The sequence below is a fragment of the Muntiacus reevesi genome, chromosome 1, assembly GCF_963930625.1.
Source record: "Muntiacus reevesi chromosome 1, mMunRee1.1, whole genome shotgun sequence".
Taxonomy (NCBI): domain Eukaryota; kingdom Metazoa; phylum Chordata; class Mammalia; order Artiodactyla; family Cervidae; genus Muntiacus; species Muntiacus reevesi.
In genome coordinates this window covers 166,866,818-166,892,213 of record NC_089249.1, presented here as the reverse complement: position 1 = coordinate 166,892,213, position 25,396 = coordinate 166,866,818, and the positions used below count along the sequence as shown (strand labels likewise).

General features: G+C 43.3%; 1 protein-coding gene across 2 annotated transcripts; it reads right to left on the bottom strand.

Moving 5' to 3' along the window:
* Window positions 1–22,948, bottom strand: MEAF6 (MYST/Esa1 associated factor 6). 2 transcript variants are annotated; one of them, XM_065916253.1, is made up of 7 exons: window positions 22,821–22,948; window positions 21,508–21,623; window positions 17,928–18,015; window positions 17,694–17,739; window positions 6,821–7,013; window positions 2,111–2,144; window positions 1–1,607 (listed from the first exon to the last, which is right to left on the bottom strand). In XM_065916253.1, exons 1-7 carry the CDS (start codon window positions 22,908–22,910, stop codon window positions 1,599–1,601), a joined length of 576 nt encoding a protein of 191 aa, XP_065772325.1. In that variant the 5' UTR covers window positions 22,911–22,948; the 3' UTR covers window positions 1–1,598. The 2 variants fall into 2 exon arrangements, with proteins under 2 accessions (XP_065772325.1, XP_065772330.1); XM_065916258.1 differs by lacking the exon at window positions 2,111–2,144.
* Window positions 22,949–25,396: the final 2,448 nt, after the last annotated feature.

Sequence of the window (25,396 nt, the reverse complement as noted above, 5' to 3'; positions counted from 1 at the left end):
TCAAAAAAAGAAAGTTTATTTGAGAACAAGAGTGAAAGCTTCTGCAAACATTTGACAAGGTAGATGTGTCTTGATAATAGCCGCCATCCATATTTTAACTCTACCAATATTACCACAAATGGGACATATTTTTTCTAACAAAGGTATGGACGTATGTAAAGGGCTATGACTAAACAGAGTCAAAGGAAAGTTGAGGCCCCACAGCTTATCCCTTAGACCCGAACAATCCAGTCTCCTAATGCAGGGCTCTCAACCCGGCTTCCTATCAGAATGCCAGGGACTCTCGGAAAGAATACCTCCACTATTAGACTCTAAGCGAGTAAGAGTCCTGGCGGGGTGGGTAGGACCCGGCATCGGTGTTTCTCTAAGCGTCCCAGGTGATTCCAATGAGCAGCCAAGGTGGGTGGCCACTGCTCCAGAGGCAGGCAACGACCACCAGCAGGCTCCCCAGCCCATCCGCTCCGTTAGGAAGGGGCCTCTGCCGGTGTCGCGGCCTCTCCGTGAACCTGTCGTTTACTCTGCTCTAGAACTCCAGGCGTTACCAGTTCTGGGTACACTTTGGAGCCCTTCCATTTGCCTTAGCGATTTTTACAGCAGTATTTAACCAGGCAAATACCATCAAAGAAAGAAAAGCTGGAAAAAGAGAAATTTCCATAAGGCATGATACGAATAAATAAGTGAAAATAAACAAAAAACAATCTCAGGTTTAAAAGTAAAGCAGGACACAAAATTCTGTAAAGCAATTATCCTTCAATTAAAAAGTTTTTTTAAAAAGTAAAGCATGAGAAGTCAAAGCCTGTGAAATTTTATTTATACAAAAGAATAAAAATATTTTAAAAGGGTTGATTCAAACTTATGTTTTTCAGTTTTTCTTGTTCCTTGAACATGAAACTGCTTTCAACTCAGAAAGATTTCAGGTAGGTAATTATTAAATAAACACTCTTTACCTTCCCTCTGCAGAAAAACAAAAAGCCAAGTCCCATTCTATTTATGGTAAACCAGATTATATTCAGTTAAGAATATTGGCAACTGCACAAAACAGATTATCAGATATGTCAGCAGGAAGGTATGCGCTGTACAATGGCATTACAAAAAGTCCCCAAAGAAAATAAGATGGTAAAAACAATAATAGAAAAATGATAAAACACAAACAAAATAAGAAAACGTCAGATATTTACAGCCTCCCTCTGAAATGTGACCTGTGTTCTACATTCAGCATAAAACAAACCCAGAGAACATTTCTCCATGCGCATGATGGATGAAGCTGGTGCCAGCCAGTTCGGGGGGGTGGGGGGAGACATTCATTCCAAGAAGGGAGGAATGCACGGTTAGCAACTTGTTGGGAGTATAACCATGTCGTGTGTCTTCCTGCAGTTCGGTTACTAAAATGACACAAAGTAAATGATCCAGTGTGGTCTTATGGAAATGACTTGTTTGTCACCACATTTCAGAACAAACGACTCAAGAGTCACAGGCACTGGGGTCTGGGAAAGCAGAGGTGGATGGCCACGCACTCAGGTGAAGGATGCTCATCTTTGTGAGGTCGGAGGAGGGAAGCAGGGCTCTACAGCCTGGAAGCGTCTGCACTAATGAGTCTTCTAATAGTCCTGAAGAGAGAAAAACAAAAGTCCCAACTTACCCTCAGCAGAACATTGATAAATTCTCACCAACAACCCCGCCAGGTAACTGTTCTGTAATCAAGATTCTGTTTCAAATGCAATGGACATTTCACATCTGAAAGTGGCCTGTCTTCTGAGTCCCACAAAGGGACGGAAGCATCAATTCTTACTAATTAGACCTGAGAACTCACCAGTCAGAGGCATGGCGGGGGGTGGGGAGGATGAGGATGTGAGAAAGATTAGTATGAACAGTTGATTAATTAATCAAATGGAGTTTTTCTTCAGTTAAAAATGTGTGACCCTTTCTCTCTTCAAAATATAACAAAAGAACATCAATCTAAAAGTTGAACTGTGTCCACATGGACACCCCAGACTTTAAAACGAGAACTGTGACCCCAGATTAGGAACACTCAAGCTCTGAAGGCAAATACATCTTTCTAACCATTTTCAAAATTTACCAGCCTCTCTGAAATGGTCTGGCTGATACTTACAGCTCGTGGTTTTTTGTTTAACTTCAGATCAATCCTGTGATGGGAAAGATAAAAGATATTTGCATTTTAATTTACAGAAAAAGGGTCCAAGAACCAGCTACTGCATAGGGCACAAGCTATAACAAAGACTATTTGGTTAAGTAAAATCCACATTCTCCATTAGACTAAGTCATATGTAGTTGTTTACCCAGTTATTACTGAGCAAGTATTTATTAAAAACATGAGCAGAAACTCTTGCCACAAGGTAAACTTAGATGACTCAAAGAGAAATATACAACAGCAGTTATGAAAGCCATACAATTTTTAGAAATTATTCCAAAATGACATGTTAAAGGGCTTGGATTAAGAGGACATGCTCTACGTTAATATACTAGTTCTGCAACCACATCACTGTCTGAGACACAGAGTAATTAAGAACAGGAAAGAGACTAGGAGTTTGTATTTCTGGACATGAAACACAAAAGAAATTAAACAAATTTCAATTTTTAAATCTTCCCACAGCAAAATATCAAGATCTTAAACTATTAACCTCCTTATGAAGCAAAGCCGGGACATCAATTTAAACATGAATTAAAGTAAAGATTATCTTATTTTTCAAGAAATCGAAATGCATAAAAGTGAAGTTTACTTAATTTTGCTTAACTTATTAAATAAAATGTTACCTCCATCACGTTTTTGTTTTTAAAAAAGCTTCCCAGCCTAACCTAATATACATACCTATAATTAAACAGATAAACTATGGGTTAGAAAGGTCTCGAAAAGGCATACTGGTCTCTACATACTAGACAACACAGCACAAAGACTAGTTCAAATCAAACTTACTCAAAGTCATAATCAAACATGCCAGACGGGCTGAGGGGCAGCGTTTGAAAGGAAGAAAGCAACAGACGTTAATAATATACTAACTGAATAAATTAGTTGATTAGCCACCCTAGCAAGGTTGTAGAAACAATATCAGCTTTAAGAATCTTAAGCCACAAAGTTTCAAACATCAAAGCACCAAAGATTCTGGGGTTGGGAGACTCCCTTCCTTCAGTGGATTCCATATCAGAAGAAAAGACTATAATAAAAGTTATTTCATTAGAAAACATAGATACCTACAGGCCTTCTATTAACTGCTAGATTGAGAGTTAGAACTTTTAAAATATTTAATTGTAATGAAAAATAAACAGGGGATTAGAAGAAAAAGAGAAAGAAGGGTTTAGTCACATAATGAGAGGGGCTTTGAAGACAGTAACAACAACTCAGCATAATGTACTTTCGCTAAAATGAAAGATTAAAACATCATAAATTTTTGGAGATAAAAAACATTTCACAATTTCTGACTCAGGTTTTATATTTGTGTCCAAACATGGTATTACTTTTCCCAGCATTCATGCTAGAAGCCAAGGGTCGAATCAGAGTCTTATTCCATAAATCATAGGGCCATATTACTGTGCCCCTGAAATGGTGGAAGGCAAGTTAACTGTTTATGTCAGCACTACTATTATGGAACACCAAAGTCTGCAGGGAAGTTAACATCTACAAGCACCCAAGCCACAGGAGTCTAGCTGGGAAAAGCCCAGAGGAGGCGACTTTGGGCCATCTCTGCTAAAGGACAATGGGCTAGGGCAGACCTCCAAAGCAGACATTAACCAGGGGCATGACACCCGTCCTTAGCTGGTTCCAGAACCTTTCAGGCTGTAGACAGATGGTAAAACAATATGCAAAACTATTGTTATTTCCTCCTAGCTAATGTTTGCAAGAGCAAAGTTGGAATAAAGCTTAACTTCAACATCCTTTATGCAACAGTTTCACTTAAGACATTTGGGAAAAGTATACAGTAAGTGTACAAACCAGGAACTGTCAGAAATTTAACTTTCAGTCTAAATTTGATCAGAAACTAAAGAAGTAGACTGTACCTACTTAATGAAAATTTCATAAGCTACCTAGAATTCTAGAGCTTGGTATAGCAGTAAAAACCTGTCAGAGCAGCTATAGGTTGTAATTTCAACTTTTTTCTTTAAACACACTGTGATTTACTGTTCTGATATCATGTAAAGCATAAGAATTTAGAATCTTGTGATCATTTATGAATGCTAAAGATTATTTGATAGATTTTCATATTCTTGAAAAGGTCAAATAAAAGTTATTTCTTTTGCTAAGGTACCTATTTACTTCCACTTTGTTTACTCATCACTAACAATGCCTTGGCACATGGTGGGTATTCATACCTTTGCTGAAATAATTTACCATTGACTTTTATCTGACGATACGGAGTGTGGAACACTGGAGGAGAAACAAATACTGTACTGGGAGCAAAATCACAAACATGTGCAGACAGAGTGCTCCTCCCACCCCCACCCACCCCAACCTGTCAGAGCCACTGAGACACTGGTCAGGGACAAGGGCTTCGGGCCACACACAGTTCCAGACTAAAGATGGCAGGAATCTGAGGTGTGCTAAACATGTTTTCTCCAGAAAGAAGGGACATCAACTCCATTCTCTTCCCTTGCGGCAGGTGAGTCGTCCCTAAGGCCCACAGAGAAATCCAGCCAGATACTAAACCAGGGGGATGACAAAAGGATTCTGCTTTCCAAACAAAAAGCCCCACTGTGAAGGCAGTAACTAACACCGAAGATCTTTTTAAATCCTAGTATTTTTCTGGAAGGAGTTAGCACCTAAGGCCAGGAGAAGAAAGGCAGGAAAAGCTGTTCCTATGGAAATCTACTAGCAATCTGCAAGGAGAAAGTTAAGTTTGATGTCTAATTCCTTCTTATCAGCTGTTTGTATCATTAAGGAAAATAAGGTATAACCTGAAATACACAACAGCTATAGAGAGTCTATCATACCAGGAATGGAAAAAAAATGTCCCAGAAACTTTCAAGGAATTTATCCCCTCCTCTAGATACTCTGAAATAGGAAAATAAATTATTACATTTAAAATTACACTGAAGTAAACTTAATGAAAGCAACACAGAGCATAACCTTTTTATCTTGACAATTAAAAAAAAAAAATACTTTTAAGAGTATGGTTCTCTGCTATTCACGATAAACTGGCATCAGTCCTGTCATAGTAATCAAATAACCTGTAGCCTTATTTAAGGCAAAAAAAAGGGAGACAGAGCGATGCAAGTTTTGCTCTCTCTTACTATGCTTATGAGATTGACGTGGTGATTTTTGGTTTGCAGAAAAATGTTAAGTTGCAGTCCTCAGGCACTGTCTGGAGTATATACTGCTCCTGCATCTAAAAACCACCACCACCAATGACAAGAAAAACTCTTAAAAGAATTAAAGAATCAGTTGATGCCAAGGAGGCTTAAACCTGTTAAGAGTTAATTCTATATTATCCCTGCTTGCCACATCCATCAAGCTAACAACGTAACACCCCGGGTGCGTGAAGGCATGTTCTATAGGAGCGCTCGGCCAGAGGCAAACTGAAAGACAGGGGACCCCCCCATCATCTCCTCAGCATGCAGGCTCCTAAGAGGGCAGGACAAAAGTCAGCCTGTTGATGTCTGGTTTTCATACCTCCCAGGAGAAGGTTTGAGGCCAGGACAAGATTTCTTCCTGGAAAAACTAAGAATTTCCCTCTCTGAGTGCAACTGGACGAGTTCAAATTACCTGAGCTAGGAGGCCCCGGCACTATCATACAAACCCCAAGCAAAGTGAATGCTGAAATCCTCTCTGGGTAACACCTGACCTCTCTGCCCACTGGTGTGATTCCTAGCTCATTAGGCACTACAAAAAAACACAGTGAACAAACACTATCTAGGAAGGAGCTCTTGTATCTTACAGCCTTTATATTGTTCTTCTGACACTCAAATCAGCAATCTGTGAAGGTATACAGAGAAATCATAAGCAATCACAAACCTTGTATTTAAAAAGCAAAAAGGCTCATCAGCTCATTCACTCCATCCTCCAGGGAATAACGGTAGGCAGGGATCAGGATTAGGAGCAAATGACTTAGCCCATTCTGCAGCTTCCCAACAGGCTTCCCAGGTGGCGCTAGTGGTAAAGAACCCGTCTACCAATGCAGGAGACATAAGAGACACAGGTTCAATCCCTGGGTCAGGAAGATCACCTGGAGGAGGGCATGGCAACCCACTCCAGGATTCTTGCCTGGAGAATTCCACGGACAGCGGAGCCTGGGTGGCTACAGCCCACAGGGTCCCAAAGAGTAAGACAGGACTGAAGCGACTTGGCACGCACGCACACAGCTTGCCAACACATGCTAGTGGCATTTTCCAAATGCCAATACAGAGATTCCATTTCTAGTTCCCTTTTCCTCCTCTGAAAGGATTTCAAATTCACTGTACTAAACAAAAGTTTTATGGTCTGGAAGATCCCCTGGAGAAGGGAATGGCAACCCACTCCAGTATTCTTGCCTGGAGAATTCCATGGACAGAGCAGCCTGGCGGGCTACACTCCATGGGGTTGCAAAGAGTCAGACAGGACTGAGTGACTCTCACTTTTCACACTAGAAGCAGTAAGCAGGATGTCCCCCTTCACAGTTACTCTAATCCCCACCAGCTCCTTCCTTAGAGAAAAATCAGCCTGCTTCATTTGGACCAAATGAGTCTCTTCCCATCAGCAACAGAAAGACCAGACTGATCCTGAAGAATGTTTATTCCAGTAAAGACCCTCACGGCAATGCGCGGTGGAAGCTCTAAGTGGCTGGGGACGGGGCAGAGGTGCGGGGGTTGGGGAAGTGAGGTCCCTGCCACTGACCTGTGCCGGTTTTTATTCTTTCGCTTTTTATGGCTGCTGTGATGACTCCCTGTGGAGGTGGAAGAAGCAGCCTTCTGAGGTTTCACTCCCTGCACAGATCCATCCAGATCCTCAGGGTCCTCCTGGCTGGGCTCGTTTTCCTGATTGTGGAAATCTGGAGAAGTGTCACTTTCCGTCCCACTTCCTGGCTCCCCTGGAGGGAAGAAACACAAGGCCCCCAAAGCATCATCAGTACTCCTCAGGCAGTTTGTCCATCAGTCTGGAAAAGAAATTTCAAGCACCAAAATATATGGTACTACTCTCAAGGACCACATATTCCAACTGACAGGAAGATACATTCAGTCAAAGCATCAAAGTTACCAGAGTGGTGAAAAACTTGTAATCTGAAACAGTGTAACCAGAGGCAACAGGTCTAAGGGCAGCTGAGAGACTGGACCACACAAGATAACCTTGCTACATAGCAGTTACTGAAACACAGGAGACACTAATGGGATTAACAATTATATAAGAAACATGATCAAAAACATCACATAGGTCTCCAGGAGGTGAGAGATGACCTTGGGAAAAGATCCTACAGCTGGCCCTGGTTTCTTGCCAAACTACACAGGAATCTTGACTTTCCATCAAGAAAAAGGGCCAAGGAGGAAACGAGCTCCACCACCTAAGTTACTCTGAGAAGCCTTAAGAATATTATTTTAAAAGTGGTAATAATACCTTTCAGTTGACACATATTCCCAATTTTAAAATATCCCTCAGATACATTAAATAATCAAATTCAAGAACAATTTGTATAAATACATGTTTTTAAGAAAAACTACACATACTTTGGTAAAGGTACACTTTTTCTTCCAGAAAGGAATTCCTTGAAACTCTTAATATAAAAGGATGGGGGAGAAGACTTTCACTTTACTGAACTGATGAAGAATCCTAAATATGTGTAAATTACCTGTTTCTAAAAATTTTCAAAAGGAGTTACGTGAACAGCAGAGCCAAGGATTAGTTTTCTTCTTGTTACATCTTTGTAATATAAACTTCTAGGAAGAGATTTCAAATTGAGAAGCACAAGGATAGGAGAGCTAAAACAAAGAGGCAGTCCCCAAAAAGCAGAAGGGAGAAATGGAAGCAGGTCTCAGCAGTGACAAATCCTTGCCTTTGACCACTATATGAAAACGGAAGAGGCAGCTCTAATACTATTAAGCTAGAAAAAGTATACTAACCAATCCTGTCCTGAAATCAAAGTGGATTTCATAAGGAATTAGCACAAGAACTTCAAAACTTACTACACAAAGCTACAGTAACTAAGACTGTGTGGTACTGCCCTAAGACCAGACATATAGGTCAAGAGAACAGAATTCAGAGTCCGGATATAAATCCTTACATTTGTGGTCAACTGATTTTCAGCAAGGATGACAAGACAGTTCAATGAAAAAAGAACAGTCTTTTTGACAAATGGTGTTGAGATAACTGGACATCCACATGCAAAAGAATGAAGTTGGAACACTATCTCACACCATATAGAAAAGTTAACTCAGACTGAACCAGAGACTCATATGTAGAAGCTGTAAAACTCTTAGAACTCACTGGGTTAGGCATGGTGTCTTAGATAAGACCACAAAACCAAGCTTAACCAAAGAAAAAATAAGTAAAGTGAACTATATCATTTGTATACAACTCTAGAACTGCAAATTACACCCAAAAAGTAAAAACACAACCCACAGGAGTGAGGCAGGGGCAAAATGGGCAAGTGGGGTCAAGTATATGGTCACATATGGAAACTAACCTTTTGGTAGTGAGCACGCTGTAGTATATACACAAGTCAAAATATAATGCTGTACACACTGCACTTATAAATCAGTGCTACCTTAAAACAAACACAACCCACGGAATGGGAGAAAATACATTTGCAAATCATATATCTGATAAAGACTTGTATCTAGAATATATAAAGAATTCTTAGAACTCAAGAAGACAAAAAAAATTAAAAACATCAGCAATGGATTTGTTTTTGTTTTTCATTTATTTTTATTCGTTGGAGGCTAATTACAATATTGTAGTGGTTTTTGCCATACATTGACATGAATCAGCCATGGATTTACATGTGTTCCCCATCCCGATCCCCCCTCCCACCTCCCTCTCCATTCCATCCCTCTGGGTCTTCCCAGTGCACCAGCCCTGAGCACTTGTCTCATGCATCCAACCTGAGCTGGTGATCTGTTTCACCCTTGATAGTATACTTGTTTCAATGCTGTTCTCTCTGAACATCCCACCCTCACCTTCTCCCACAGAGTCTAAAAGTCTGTTCTGTATATCTGTGTCTCTTTTTCTGTTTTGCATATAAGGTTATCATTACCATCTTTTTAAATTCCATATATATGTGTTAGTATACTGTATTGGTCTTTATCGTTCTGGCCAGTTTCACCCATCTCATTAGAACTGATTCAAATGAATTCTTTTCAGTGGCTGAGTAATATTCCATGGTGTATATGTACCATAGCTTCCTTATCCATTTGTCTGCTGATGGGCATCTATGTTGCTTCCACGTCCTGGCTATTATAAACAGTTCAGCAATGGATTTGAATAGATAGCTCTCAAAAGAAGATACGCAAATGGCCAATGGGCACAGGAAAAGATGCTCAACATCATTAGTCATTGCCACTGCTGCCGCTGCTAAGTCGCTTCAGTCGTCTCCGACTCTGTGCGACCCCATAGCTGGCAGCCCACCAGGCTCCGCCGTCCCTGGGATTCTCCAGGCAAGAACACTGGAGTGGGTTGCCATTTCCTTCTCCAATGCATAAAAGTGAAGAGTGAAAGTGAAGTCACTCAGTCGTGTCCGACTCTTAGCGACCCCATGGACTGCAGCCTACCAGGCTCCTCCATCCATGGGATTTTCCAGGCAAGAGTACTGGAGTGGGGTGCCATTGCCTTCTCCCATTAGTCATTAGGGAAATGCAAAACAAAACTACAAGTAGGTAGCCCTTCCTAACACTAGGGTGGCTATAACAGAAAGGCAAACAGTAACAACTGTTGGTAAGGATATGGAGAAACTGGAACCTTTCAATAGGGCTGCTGGGAATGTAAACTTGTACCATCACCTTGGGAAACACCTCAAGAGGTTAAACATTGAGTTAACAAACCACCAGCAACTTTACACCTGAGTACATATCCAAGAGAAGTGATAACATGCTCACACATAACTTGTCATAAATGTTCACAGAAGCATTATTCACCGTGGGCTTCCCTGATGGCTCAGTGGGTAAAGAATTCACCTGCAATGCAAGAGACACAGGAGACATGGGTTCAATCCCTGGGTTGGGAAGATCTTCTGGAGAAGGAAATGGCAACCGACTCCAGTATTCTTGCCTGGGAAATTCCACACACAGAGGAGCCTGGTGGGTTACAATCAATGGGGTCATAGAGTTGGACAGGACTGAGCAACTTAAGCATGCAAGTCTGTCAACTGATGAACACATAAATAAATAAAAATGGTATATCTATGCAATGGAATATAGGCAGATCTTGTGGATTCGGTTCCAGATCACCACAACAGAGCAAGTATCAAAATAATGAGAATTACACAAATTTCTTGGTTTCCCAGTACATATAAGTTATATTTATACTATACTGTAGTCTAGTAAGTGTGAAACAGCATTATGTCTAAAGAAATGTACATATCTTAACTTAAAAATCAGCTCAGTTCAGTCGCTCAGTTGTGTCCAACTCTTTGCGACCCCATGGACTGCAGCACACCAGGCTTCCCTGTCCATCAACAACTCCCAGAGCTTGCTCAAACTCATGTCCACCGAGTTGGTGATACCATCCAACCATCTCATCCTCTGTTGTCCCCTTCTCCTCCCGCCTTCAATCTTTCCCAGCATCAGGGTCTTTTCCAATGAGTCAGTTCTTCACATCAGGTGGCCAAAGTATTGGAGTTTCAGCTTCAGCATCAGTCCTTCCAATGAATATTCAGGACTGATTTCCTTTAGGATGGACTGGTTGGATCTTCTTGCAGTCCAAGGGACTCTCAAGAGTCTTCTCCAACACCACAGTTCAAAACCATCAATTCTTCGTCACTCAGCTTTCTTTATAGTCCAACTCTCACATCCATACATGACTAGTGGAAAAACCATAGTTTTGACTAGATGGACCTTTGTTGGCAGTAATGTCTTTGCTTTTTAATATGCCATCTAGGTTCGTCATAGGTTTTCTTCCAAGGAGCAAGTGTCTTTTAATTTCATGGCTGTAGTCACCATCTGCGGTGACTTTGGAGCCCAAAAAAATAAACTCTGTCACTGTTTCCATTGTTTCCCCATCTATTTGCCATGAAGTGATGGGACCAGATGCCATGATCTTGGTTTTCTGAATGTTGAGCTTTAAGCGAGCTTTTTCACTCTCATTGTGTTCACTGCAGCATCACTCAATAGCCCAGATGTGGATACAACTTAAATGTCTGTCAACAGATGACTGGGTAAAGAGAATGTGATATATACATAACAATGGAATACAGTATTCAGCCTTAAAAAGAAGGAAATCCTGTCATGTGCCATAACATGGATGAACCTGGAGGAAATCATACTAAATGAAATAAGCCAGTCACAGGAAAATGAATACTGCACGATTGCACTTTTATGAGGAATCTAAAAGAGTCAAACTCGCAGAGGTAGAGAGCAGAACGGGGGGCACAGGTGGCTGGGGGAGGGGGTGGGTGGGGTGTCACTCTTTGATGAGAGGTCTGCAGGGCAACTCTGCACAGGTAACAACAGCACGTCGTGCGCTTAAACATCTGTAGGTCTTCTGTTTAGTCTTCTCACCACAAGTTAAAAACGACCATCAGGAGACACACGGTGAAGTGTACACAAGAAGCAGGTGTAGACTTCTGGGATTTTCAACACGACACAGGCGGTGGGGCTGAGGGCAGGCAGGGTGTGGAAGAGACAGGATCAGCCATGGTGTGATGGGTGGGAGGCAGTGTGACGGCTACACAGGGGTTCGTTATTTTGTCTCTATTTGTGTAGACTGAAAATTTACTCTAACAAAGAGTAATGATAAAATGATCTTTTCTCTCTCATTTTATCCCAATGATTCCTCCCAAGGTATGCCTTTAAGAATGGGGATGACAAGATTCTTTTTGGTAAGTCCATGGTTGTTTGCCAACACCGGCAACCAATTCTCTGATTTCCCAGATACCAACAATTTAACTTAATTCTGCCCCTAACTCCTGAAGTCACAGCAGACCTGACAGTTTAAGGGCTCAGTCCCACAAGAGAGCTCCCTACTTTGGACACCACAAGTCCTGGGCCTCCCGTACCTCCAACAGACCAGCTATAAATCAGAGGTCGATGGTTCACTAGAATAGCTCACAAAACTCAGGAACACTACTTCCTGTCACTGGTTAATTATAAAGGATACAAGCCAGAAACAGGCCAAAGGAGGAGGCACACAGGACCAGGCATGGGAAGGCGCGTAGAGTCCCTTGCCTTCTCTGGGTCGGGACCTTTCCAGCACTGCATCGTGTTCACTAACAGTAACTCCATCATTTAGGGGTTTTCACAGAGGTTTCACTACTCGTGGTCAGTCACTCAGTCATGTCCAACTCTTTGTGACCCCATGGACTGCAGCCCATCAGGCTCCTCTGTCCATGAGATTTTCTAGGCAAGAATACTGGAGTGGGTTGCCATTTCCTTTTCCATTCACTATGCAGGTATGATTAATTAACTCAATCTCCAATCTCAAACTCGCCACTCCCTAGAGTTTTCAGGGGTAAGGCTCAAAGTTCCAAGTTTCTAATCAAGGATTGGTCTTTCAGGGAAACAGCCCCCATCTGAAGCTCTCTGACTGCTCTTTGGCATACTAGTCATTCTTTATATTCTGGAACATCCTGGAGTTTTAGGAGCTCTGTGCCAGGAAAGGGGACAAAGACCACATACACCTTGCCCTTGATGCCACGGACAGTAACTGAACTATATTTATGAATATCACTCTGACATGGTAATGCCACTTCTGGGATACTGTCATACAGAAATTAAAACTGCATTATAAAAAAAGCATATGGTTACAAGGATGTTTACTGTGACACCATTCACAGTGGGGAAAACGGAGATGATGGGAATATTCATCAACAGAGGATGAACAACCAGACTGACAGGTGTCTTTCAGCTTTTAAAACGAATGCAAGATGCTAAGACCTCCCTGGTGGTCCAGTGGTTAAGACTCCATGCTTACATTGCAAAAGGCATGGGTTCCAAGGGCAAGGGTTCAATCCTTAGTTGGGGAAGTTCCACATGTCGAGCAGTGCAGCCAAAAAAAAAAAGAAAGAAATCTTATGGGACTTCCCTAGCTGTCCATGGTCAGGGAACTAAGATCCCACATGCCACATGGCATGGCCAGAAAAAAAAAAGACAGAAAAGAATATAAGACACTAACAATAGCTGACACGACGGTCCTTACCATAAGCCAAGTACTGCTGCACACACTTTAAATATATTAATACAAGGAACTCTCACAAAAGCTCTACAGTTACGATGTCCATTTTACAGAGAAAGGAATGGAGGGCTGGAGAGGTTAAGGAACCTGCCTAGAGTTGCATAGCTCAGAAGCTGTAGAGCTGGGATTCAAACCAGATGGCTTGATTCCAAATCACACTCTTTAATCACAACTCAATACTGCTCTCAATGTGTGTGCTGAACTGGCAGGGCCATGTGTGACAAAACAGTAAAAAGTAGACAGTATGCACTGATCCACTATCTCTATTTAAAAAAAAAAAAAACTCCCAGAGGAATCGGGTGGAGAGGGAGGTGGGTTGGGAGACCGGGATGGGGAATTCGTGTAACTCTATGGCTGATTCACATCAATGTATGACAAAACCCACTGAAAAATAAAAATATTAAAAAAAAAAAAAAACTCCAGCTCTGTGTGTGTGTGATTATGTCCAGGAATGTATGTTAGATTAAAACCAAGCTGTTAATGCTGGGAAGCTCAGGAAACAAATAACCTCTTTCACATTCACCTCTGAACAGCCTCACTCGTAATGAGAACATGTTATTTTTCCGGCTCAGTTGTATCCGACTCTTTGCAACCCCACTGTCGCCCGCCAGACTCCTCTGTCCACGGAATTCCCCAGGCAAGAATACTGGAGTGGGTGGCCATTCCCTTCTCCATGGGATCTTCCCGACCCAGGGATCAAACCCAGGTCTCCTGCATTATAGGCAGACTCCTTACCGTCTAAGCCACCAGGGAAGCCCCCAAAAATCTAATGAAATATAAAAAGATGACTGTAAGATGGAGAAGTATGATTAGGACAGTCTTTGTTTCTGTCACCCAATTCTATTTATTCAAGTAAAAATTTATCATCTCCCAGGACTTCCCTGGAGGTCTAGTGGTTAAGAATCCACACTTGTCTATGCAGTGGGTCAACTAAGCCAGCACGCTGCAACTAGAAAAGCCCGCACACCACAACTAGTGAGCCCACGCACTCGAGAGCCCGAGTGCCGGAACAAGAGAAGCCCGCTCTCCAAGCTAGAGACAGCCTGTGCACCACAACAAAGACCCAGCACGGCCAAAATTTAAAAAAATAAAATAACCATCACTGGAAACCTACGTGGTGGAGGCGCCGGCTGGGGAGGGACTAGCCTGACAGGGCATGTGGTCACAAAAAATTTGTATCCGGTGCTCTGTGATAACCTAGAGGGGTGGGATGGGGAGGGAGGTGAGTGGGAGAGGACGTGGTATACTTATGGCTGATTCACGGTAATGTATGGCAGAAACCATTGCAATACTGTAAAATAATTATCCTCCAATTAAAAATAAAATAAAATTTAAAAAAATAAGAAAGCTCTGGATCCCAGTATGAAAGAAGGGACATGGGACTAACAGCGGAGGGGCTGGGCACAGGGGAGAGAAGGTTTAACTAAAAAGGTGGGAGACAAGTTAAGAAAAAGGCAAATTAGATATGGCAAATTTTGTCTATGTTGCAGTTCTAGTCAAATACATTTGGGAGCAAAATCAACTGCTGACTCATTTGGGGGCAGTTGCTATGGGAATTCTGAGTCAACAGATGCATGAGTTGGTCATATTCTATAAAGCCAGTACACATGTACCCCCACACACGTGCAAACACAGACAAAGCTGCCTTCATCAAATCAAAGTCCTAAGAATTGAGAGCCTATGCAGTAAGCGATGTTCTAAATGGTTGATATGGATACTAAGTATTATGGGAGTCAGAGAAAAAAGAGTGGATTATTCTGGAAAAGCTTCACTGCAGGGGTGGAATCTACACTGGACCTTGAAAGAAACAAGAGGCCAAAATAAGTACAAAAAATAGCGCAAGCAAAAGCACGAGGTGGGAAAACACAAGGTGTACTTGGAACAAATAAATCAAACACCACCTCTAAAACAGAGAGCTTGAGAAGTGGCAGCTGAGAGAAGTCATAACTATCAGACTAGGAGATCTAATCTAGGGGGACAATACAAACTGATGTTAAAAGAACTGATCTGTTGTTTAACCTTTCTGAGCCTGTTTTCTCGTCTATAAAACAGGAATTCTGTCTCTCATGTGTTGAGTATCTCTTATAATTAAGACATTGAGCTAGACACTGGGGGCTATAGCCATGTTCCCTACTTTCAAGAAACTGACAATCTATGTGTATCCTCAAGGAGTAGCTTTAGATTAAATGAGATAATGCAAACTAAAGTGTTTCCTTCGTGTCCAGAACAGAAGTAAGTGTTCAAATCTCAACATGTTTGAGATCTACAAACACACAAGTCAAATTCCAAACAATCAGTCAAGGTTATGTGCAGTAAAAGAGCTGCTAGAAGGAGAGGAAGTCAACCTGAATTTCAGAACAGGGAAGTAACACCAAACAACTAATATGTATTACATTCTTTGTGCAAATCTGTGTTTTAGGATCTTTAGGCTAGAAGCAGTTTGTAAGAGGGGCTGGAGCTAGGGAGACTAGATTTACCACGGTTAAAGTACAAAGTGAAACCACAAAGTAGTAATCGTTTTCTTCCTCAGCTCATGGAAGCAGAAGGCAAGTGGCAGCAAGAGAATTGGGTTACAATATCTCAGGGTACAACAGTAAGGTGGTCAGCTGACTGACGCTGCCACCATGAAAACACACGCGAGTCTGCCTCTCATTGACATAAAACTGAGCGACTCATTCTTAGAGCAAGTAACATCAGACTTTAAGTTAAATAAATCCACAAATGAGACACTCTACTTGAAGGACTAGCTACTGAACAGTGAGGCAGTGACTTCAGATCAACATGAAACGTTAAAAGGCAGAAAGTAAGACATCGAGAACTACACTCAAGCATCACTTACCTGCGCAAGGATGCAGATGCTGGAAGGGTTTGCTTTGATGAAAGCTTCAGAGAAGCCCAGTAAAACAGACAGGGGAGACTGCAGATCCTTTTACAGGAGAACTGGATAAAATCTGCCAGTTTTGTTTTTCATTCTTGTTTTACTTTATTCTTTTAACAAAAATATACAATGCTTCACTAATTAGCATATAATTCCCCTTTGGGACTATGCTAATCCATTCTCTTCCTAGTGCAGGTACATAAGAAGCCAAAGGAAACAAAAGCAATGCATGCTTGAGGAAAACTTTCAAAACAGTTTGAAAATACATGCCCCAAATACAAAACTCCAAAACTCCAAAATCCTTGAGATCTGAAGACATAAAAGTACAAATTCTGAGAGAAAAGGTTGTTTCCTCCATTGCCACCAAAGATCAAGAACACAGGAATCATTCCATAGAATCTGTTATACAAAAATCTGGGGATAAGGGAGAGATTCTATACCAAGGAAAAAAGAGTGAAAGGCAAAGCAAACCATTCTGACAGTCATAGTGAAGGGGGAAAAAAAAAGGACTTAGTCCAACTGATGATGTTGGTAGAAAGGAGTCAAAGCCACCTACCAAGTTTTGAAGGCGGGAGAATAGAGTACTCTAACAAAATAATTGGGCAGATACACTTTGAAGAAAATGGCATGGCTCAGTTTTAGACAAAATGAGTCTGACTGAGTGGAAATGTCTAGAAGACATTTTATAGAATTTTCTAGAAATGCAGGACTAAAGCTCAGGGAAGTGAGTTAGGGACGAGGCTAAAAACTCAGAAATCTGTATATAGAGAAAATAATAGAAGTCACTGGGTAGTTCTAATTCCCAAACTACCAAAACCCATTTTCCTCAAACCAGTGCCCTAATGCAAACAAAACAACTGGATCCCACACCGAGACATGCCGTGGGCAAGTACCCAGCCACAGTACAAAAAGCAGGGTGAGTTTCAGAGCGACCCGACCCACAGGGAGAGCACCCAGTGCATCTGCCTAGAGTCTGATGCAGAAAGGTAAACCTGCAGCTCTAAGTCTCATTACTAGAAATTAGAAAGGAGTTAGACTGTGTGGCTTAAGTACAGAGAATGATACAATTTCTCTACAAAGTAAATACAATCTGCTCTCCATTTTAAATTTAAGAACACACAGGTACATTCCATTCACAGCATCAGAATTTCCTAAGAATGATTAAATTGGGTACACGGGAATTTATTAGATATGTCTAAAATTTTCCATGATAAAAAGGGTTATTTTTAACTAAAAAAAAAAATTTCCTAAGACTTCACAGGAGTGAAAACATATTTCTGTGTCTTTGAGCAGCTAAAGTGAATCTTCAAGTGACTGAAAAGGCAGGAGGGACATGGTAGTTTCTTCCACAGAGAAAAACATGATTAAGGATATCCAAAAGGGCTCCTAACTTCCAGAAAGAGGCAAGGAAAAGACATGCAGTCTTCAGATACACAGTTGGACTGAAGTTAAACATAGGAGTGATGGTAGCCCAAATATAAATTGATGAAAAAGTAAAAAAATAAATAAACTTACTCTTTTCAATGAGCTGGTCCTGAACTCCTGCCAAAGCACTCACTGCCTAAAAAATAAAACTACCAGTTACCAAAAAAATTATTACAGGTCTCAGGAGAGCACTCACAGACAGAAAGGAAAGAGACAGCCTACTCACAGACAGAAAGGAAAGGGAAAACTCGCAGGAATTTAACTGAGGGCTTCCTTAACAATGGGCCACAGAAAGATCCTCCCCCCCACCCCCACCTCACTTACAGCTGCTGAAGTAACTGAGGATTTACTGAAGAGCCGCTCTGCTTCCTTAAACTTCCGGTTCCTTCTATCGTTTTTGCTATTGGAGTTTCTAAAAGACACAAGAAACTCATTGTAAGCACCAAGCTACTCCTATGGTTCAAGCTGAGGACGCCCCAGGACAAATATAAGGAAGTCTTTTTTTTAATTATGAAGTTCATTAAGGAAACACCTCCACACCACCTGGATTGACCAAAATGACATTCATGCTGAATGCCTACATACATAGCAGTGTTTTCCAATGTATGGTATGTGATCCACTGTGACACATGGGATTACTTTAGCTTTAAAGTTCAGAGTCATTTTCATGTATTCAATATGTATTTAAATATGTATTTAAAATGTATTTATTTTAATGTATTTATTTTAATTATTAAAAACATCTAGCACAGACTAGTGCTATGAAGTATCTCTGTTTAATAACCTGAATTTAAAAATTTAAAGAAAGAACTAGGGTTCCTCAGAGAAATGACTGATACCAGGCCTGGGACAAGCAAAGTACAAGGTGAAAGAAAACAAAGTGCTCAGATAACAGGGTCATGTCAAAGGAATCGGCTTGGGGAGGCTCCCTCCGGCCACTTTTTGGACAAATTAAGCTTTCTGGTGGCTCAGCTGGTAAAGAATCCACCTACAACGTGGGAGACCGGGGTTCGATCCCTGGGTCGGGAAGATCCCCTGGAGAAGGGAATGGCAACCCACTCTAGTATTCGTGCCTGGAGAATCTCATGGACAGAGGGGCCTGGCGGGCCACAGTCCACAGGGTCGCAGAGTTGAACCCAACTGAGTGACAAACAAGCATCAGGAACAATAATGATGGGTGTGCTGCAGCGTGAAAAGTCAGTGGGTTGTAAACTCATGATTTATGTACTTCTTTGTATAGATTTCAATAAATGAATTTATACTAAATAATAAAATAAACCTCTACATAAAAAAGTGACAGTACTAGACCCCAATACACTGGGGGTTTTTTGGGTTTTGTTTTGTTTTTAAATCCATGCACCTACAAGGATTCTAAAGAGATAGAGAAAGACAGAATGAAAGGGAAAGAAGATAAAAAGGGACGACTCTTCTTTCGGAATGCTAGTAACAAATGTAAAAGGAACAGTAAAATTAGAATCATCATTTTGCAACCTCCATTATAATAACTGATTCAGATAAGAATCAACAATGGACAGTAAAACCAGTGACAAAAACTGGGGGAGTAGCATATTCACACTTCTAAAAAAGTATAACCTCTGAAATTGTTAATTATGAAGAGAAAAAAATAACTTTGGCAATTGTGAAATTACAGAATCAAACTTAGCAGCACCAACAATGGGGCAATCTGTCATTATGAGCTGTCTGATATCACAGAGGTAAACAGGGACTCCCCTGGTGGTCCAGTGGTTAGAACTCCATGCTTCCAGTGCAGGAGCACAGGTTCGATCCCTGGTCAGGGAACTAAGATCCGGCATATGGCATGGGGCAGTCAAAAAAAGAAAAAACAACTTTTAGAGGTACACAAGAGGTACACAATCAGTAATTCAACATTTTTGCCAAAAATATTTAAAGGATCCCTCATGAAGTCACAACAAGAAAAACCTAGAATTTGTACATTCTACAAGATAATGTCATAAACAAGCTCACCACTGAAAAGGTTGCTGCTGCTGCTGCTGCTGCTGCTAAGTCGCTTCAGTCGTGTCCGACTCTGTGCGACCCCATAGACGGCAGCCCACCAGGCTCCCCCATCCCTGGGATTCTCCAGGTAAGAATACAGGAGTGGGTTGCCATTTCCTTCTCCAATGTATGAAAGTGAAAAGTGAAAGTGAAGTTGCTCAATCGTGTCTGACTCTTAGCGACCCCATGGACTGCAGCCTACCAGGTTCCTCCCTCCATAGGATTTTCCAGCCAAGACTACTGGAGTGGGGCGCCATTGCCTTCTCCATGAAAAGGTTGGGAAGATCCTAAATTAAGAGACTAAAGACACATACTAGCCAAATGCAATGCACAAACACTACCTGGTTCAAAACAAGCTATAGCAATGCATTTTGGGAACCATTAGGGGAAATATGAATAAAGACTGTATATTAGATAATACTATTAATGCAGTGCTAATTTTCCAGGCATAATTGTGGTTACGTTAAGAAAGATGTTCTTATTCTTAGGAGGTATCTGCTGACACAATTAGGGACGAAGTGTCACAAGATCTGCTTTTAAATTTCTGAATGGTTTAGCAAAAAGTATATATACATATATATGGAAGAAAGGAGAGATACGACTACAGGGGGTGGCATGAGGGAGATCTTTGTGGTGACAGAAGAGTTCTATATCTTTACTGCAGTGGTGGCTATAGGAAGCTACCCACTTGATAAAATGACAGAACTAAACATACACATTGTACCAATGTCAATTTCCTGGTTTTACCATTATACTATATGGTTACATAAAACCCAACCACTGGGGAAAACTGAGTGAAGGGTATATGGAACCTCTCTGTATTGTTTTTTGCCTATGTATCTATAATTATTTCCAAAAAAATTTTTTTTTAATTTTAAGTATAGATATGGGGATGTATGGGCTTCCCTGGTGGCTCAGATGGTAAAGAATCTGCCTGCAATGCAAGAGACCAAGGTTCGATCTCTGGGTCAGGAAGATCCCCTGGAAAAGGTAATGACTACTACTACTCCAGTATTCTTGTCTGGAGAATCCCATGGACAGAGGAGCCTGGCAGGCTATAGTCCATGGGGTCACAAAGAGTTGGACACCACTGAGGGACTAAGCAGGCATGCCCGAAGAGGGGTGTGTGCTTATAAATTACACAAAGAGAAAAGCGAGAAAGCAAATGTGGCAACAAGTTAACAGCTGGTGATCGGTAAAGGGTAAAGGGTACCAAAAGATCATGAACTATTCTTTCAGTTTTTCTCTAGATTCGAAAATATTCAAAAAAATTAGAAAGCTTTTAAGAATAATATTACTAAATAAACCATGGCACAGTTGGCATATAGGTAGGGCAAATCCTGTGAGGGTGGAACTCTTGACTGATTAAAATGTACAAAATACCAAGAGGCATGCTGGTATATAAAGTATTATATGCTGTATTCCATTTAAGCCTCATACAACCCTGTGCCATTGGCCAGACTTCCCCTACTATACAGATGTAGAATTTGTCCAGGGTTACTCAGTAAGGTAGGGGCTGAACCAGAGTCCGAGCTCAAATGCAGACCTCTGTCCACCCCACCTTACTACTGTTTCCCTCCAAAGCTACTACCAAGAATACACACATAGTCCTAATCACAAATACAGTTGTTGCTTAGTCACAAGTTGTGTCAGATGCTTTGAGATCCCATGGACTGCAGCACACCAGGCTCCTCTGTCCATGGGATTTTCCAGGCAAGAATACTGGAGTGGGTTGGCATTTCCTTCTCCAGGGAATCCTCCTGACCCAGGGAAGGAACCCCCATCTCCTGCATTGGCAGGCGGGTTCTTTACCACTGAGCCACCAGGGAAGCCGCAAACGCAAACATTACTAGAGCACAGAGCAACACTACAGGCCTCTGTCACTCACTTTTGGTTGGTCAGATACCGATCCCAGCCACGAATAATGTTGCCATACATCTGCGTGTCTTCCAGGTAGCTTCCTTCAAAGGCATAGATCTGTCTCTCCAAGTTTGCCAGTGTTTCCTGAGATGAAAGACAAGGAAGCAGTTGATGCCTTTTACATGCAAGCATTAAGTCGGACCAAACTGAAATCCTGGTATCAGGCTTGGAAATTCAAGTTCAACGAAACCGAGCCAGCCGAGTGGAGAAGGATGACGTGGGCAGGGGCAGGCTGTTTTAGACAAGACGGTCTAGACCTGTCTTGCTGGGTGCCTTTAAGAATAAAATGAAACAGAGTCTGTCCCCAGAAAAATGTACACCCAGGCAAACGTCTGCATATACTCAGAGGCTTCGTGGAAACCCAGCTGTCAAGAAACTCCGCGGAGGAAGAAGGTGAGCAGTCTCCACTCCCACGCATAAAAGATACCGCTACCGAAGAGCGAAGGGAGAGCAGCCTTCCAGCGCGCCAACTCGCTCCCCTCCCTGCAAGCTCCGAAAGGCCGCCCGCACTGGGCTGCCGGTTGCTATGGAAACCTGGAAGGGCAGCTTCAGGTAAGATGCGCCTCCCGGTGCTCCAGCCAAAAACGCAAGGGGAGGAAAGGCTTAGCCACGAGGGAGCAAGGGGCCCCGGGCGCGTGTCACAATTCCTAATTCCCTAGACTGAGTCCGCTCCCCCTCACCTGTCATCTTCTAAGATGCCCCCAAACACATCCCACGCCTGCCCATCAAAAGCCCCATTAAACGGATCTACTCCTGTTCCCCGCAAAGACATTAACGCCCCTCCATCCTCCAAAGGTCAGAATGGATGTGCGGGTCTCCCCTCCCACATCCGTCTCCTACCCCACCTCCCCAGAGCCCATCGCCAAGCCCGAGCCGATCTCCTCCACCCTGCCGGCACGCTTGCCGCCCAATCGCTCCAAGAGCCCAGAGCCGCCCGCCCTCATCCAGCCCGCGGAGCTCGCGGACCCTCGCCGCTGCAGGGCTCCCACACGGCAGCCCCCACCCGCGGGCGCCATCCTCCCTCCACGCCTCCGCCGGCCTAGCCTCCCTCCTCCTCCCCCGCTCCGCGCCCCGCCCCCGGCTCCCGGCTCCAGATCCGCCCGGCCGGGAAGCTGAGGCGCCGGCGGGCCGCGCAATGCGCAGCCGTCCTCAGGCCGGCGGACTCCGAGCCGCCGCGCTGCGCCCGGGGAGTAACGAACGGCCCGGAGCGGCTGGGCCCGGGCCCGAAGACGGGGGCAAGCGCGGGGCCCCCACCCGGGCACCCCCGGTGCCGGCCCTCACCGCCAGCTCCTGCTTCCGCTTCACGAGCTCCGCCAGCTCCCGCCGGGTGTCGGGGATCTGCGGCGGCGCCGCCTTGTTGTGCATCGCCATGTTGGGCTGAGGCGGGCGGCGGCGGCGGCGGCGGCGCCAGGCTGGGGGCGGTCCCTTCGCGCCACCGCCCGCCAGGGGGCGCCCGCCGCCACACTGCGCCTGCGCGCGCGGTTTCCGGAGGCGCGCTGGGCGCCCCCGCAGAGCTCCCGCCAGCGGGCTCAGCGCGCCCCTGCCAGGAGGACCCCGGGGGTGGCCTCTGCCCTAGGTCCCGGCCGCGTTTCTGCACTGCAGATTCACCGTGTCCAAAATAAGACTTCTCGGAAGTCTTGCCAGTGAATGACTGTTAGTGTCCGCGGAATTACTTGAGTCAGAAACCTGTGTACCAGCCTCACCCTTCTTCACCCCCTTAATCCGATCCAAAACCAAGTCCTGTGGACTTGACTCCAACAAAGCTCGCCAATCTGTTTTTTCTTTTGCCTGCCACCTCCCTCATTCATCCAGGCTCTCATTTTTGGAGACATTATTACAACAGCCTCCTGTTTCTATCCTTAGCTCCATTTAATCCATTATCCAAAGTGGTGCCAGGATGACTTGCTTTTATAAAACAAATGTGTCACTTTCTGGGTAAAAACCTTTCAGTGGCTCCCTATCGCCCTTTAGAGAGGCGGTGGTTAAGGGCGCAAACGAGCCAGAACAGACACCTGGCTGGTGGCAGAAATGGAGGAGGAGGAACAAAGCTGAGGTCTGGAAGATGATTATTCTGTGTGTTTTCAGACACAGAAAACAAATTTATGATTACCAAAGGGGGGAGGGGGCAAGGAATAAATTAGGAGCCTAGGGCTGATATATAGGCACTACTATATATAATATAGATAACCAACAAGGACCTACTCTATAGCACAGCAAACTATACTCATTATATTGTAATAACTTATAAAGGAAAAGAATCTGAAAAATATTCTACATATGTGAATCGCTTTTCTGTACACTTGAAAGTAATACAACATTGCAGCTCGCTTCGGCAGCACATATACTGAAAGTCACAATACTGTGAATCAACTATACTTCAATAAAAAATTAAAAATTTAAAAATCCTACCTCTACCACTGCTGAGGCTGTGCCACCTTGAGCAGGTAGCTAAATTTCACTTGTCTCAATTTCCTCATCTGTATAATGGAGGTAATAATAGTGCATACCTAATACAATTGCTGTAAGTCTAATGTTGTTATGGAAAGCTTGGCATCTCCGTACACTTGTGCCAAATCAAATCTTGGGAGGCAGAGTTTTGAGTGAAGTAGAAAAGGATAGCTCTAACACTTTGCCAGGCAAAGGGGAGACAAACTGGTCTTCTGTCTCAAAAAACTATGTGTTCCACCCTGGGAGGATGTGATGAAGGGTTTTACAACAATAATTCAGAACTACTCTCTGATTGTGGCGCTAAGGCTTCTCCTTGTGGTGGCTCCTCTTGTTGCAGAGCACAGGCTCTATCTAGAGAGTTCAAGTTTCAGTAGATGCAGCACAGGGGCTCAGCGGCGGCGGCTCCTGGGCTGAGAACACAGGCTCAGCAGTTGAGGCCCACGGACTTAGCTGTCCTGCAGCATGTGAGATCTTCGTGGACCAGGAACCCAACCCGAACCTCCTGCATGATGAGCAGTTTGAGCGTAGGTTGGTAAAGAACTTCCAGACACACAGTATTCCAGCAGGGAGTGAGTATATTAAGAACAAAGAGCAGAGATAAAGTGGGCGCTGAGAGCGCAGTGGGCCAACCTCCTGACAGACCAGGGAGAGTCGACAGCTTTTGTGGGTTAATAGCCAACTTTTATAGCCTCAAGCCAAAGAAAATTCCTGCTGGAAGGTTGGTGTTAGGTGATTGGTTGGGGTCCTATAGGGTGTTTGCTGGAGTGGACATCTTTGCCTGATTGGGAGTCAGGAAGTCAGGCGGGCTTTTGGAAACAAAAGGGGCTCAGTTACAAAGGGGCTCAGTCAGCTTCAGAGGTGACCTTGGTTCTGGGCTCCACTTCTGTGGCCTTGGGGGCAGGACTCAACACTGCATTGGCAGCCAGGTATTTTATCACTGAGCCACCAGGGAAGCCTCTGTCTATTTATTTTTGGTTGTACGGGGTCTTTTGTTGCTGCAGAGGGTTTTCTCTAGTTGCAGTGAGCAGGAACTACTCTTACTTGCAGTACAGACTCCTCATTGCAGTGGCTTCTTTGTTGCCGAGCGCGGGCTTCCTAATTTGGGCTCACAGGCTCTAGAGTTGTGGCACACGGCCTTAGTTGCTCTGCAGCATGTTCAAATCCACTTTTCTGGTGGTCCAGTGGCTAAGAATCCACCTACCAATGCAGGGAACACAGGTTTGATCTCTGGTCTGTGATGATTCCACTTGCAACTACTGAGCCTGCGTACTCTAGAATCCATGCCACACACGAGAAACCCTTGTTCCAGAACAAAACAGCCCATGTGCAGCAATGAAAACCCAGGGCAGTCAAAGAACAGGTGTTGAATTTTGTTATTCAAAACTAATTGACATGATCATATGATTTTT

Bases quoted from the DNA above. Each gene is read 5' to 3' on its own strand.
- MEAF6 (XM_065916253.1), bottom strand. From the start codon at position 22,910: ATGGCGATGCACAACAAGGCGGCGCCGCCGCAGATCCCCGACACCCGG. The intron at 17,740-17,927 runs GTAAGTGAGGTG...TTTATTTTTTAG, and splicing joins CCTCAGTTACTTCAGCAGCT to GCAGTGAGTGCTTTGGCAGG. The intron at 2,145-6,820 runs GTCAGTGGCAGG...TTCCCATCACAG, and splicing joins AAGAATAAAAACCGGCACAG to GATTGATCTGAAGTTAAACA.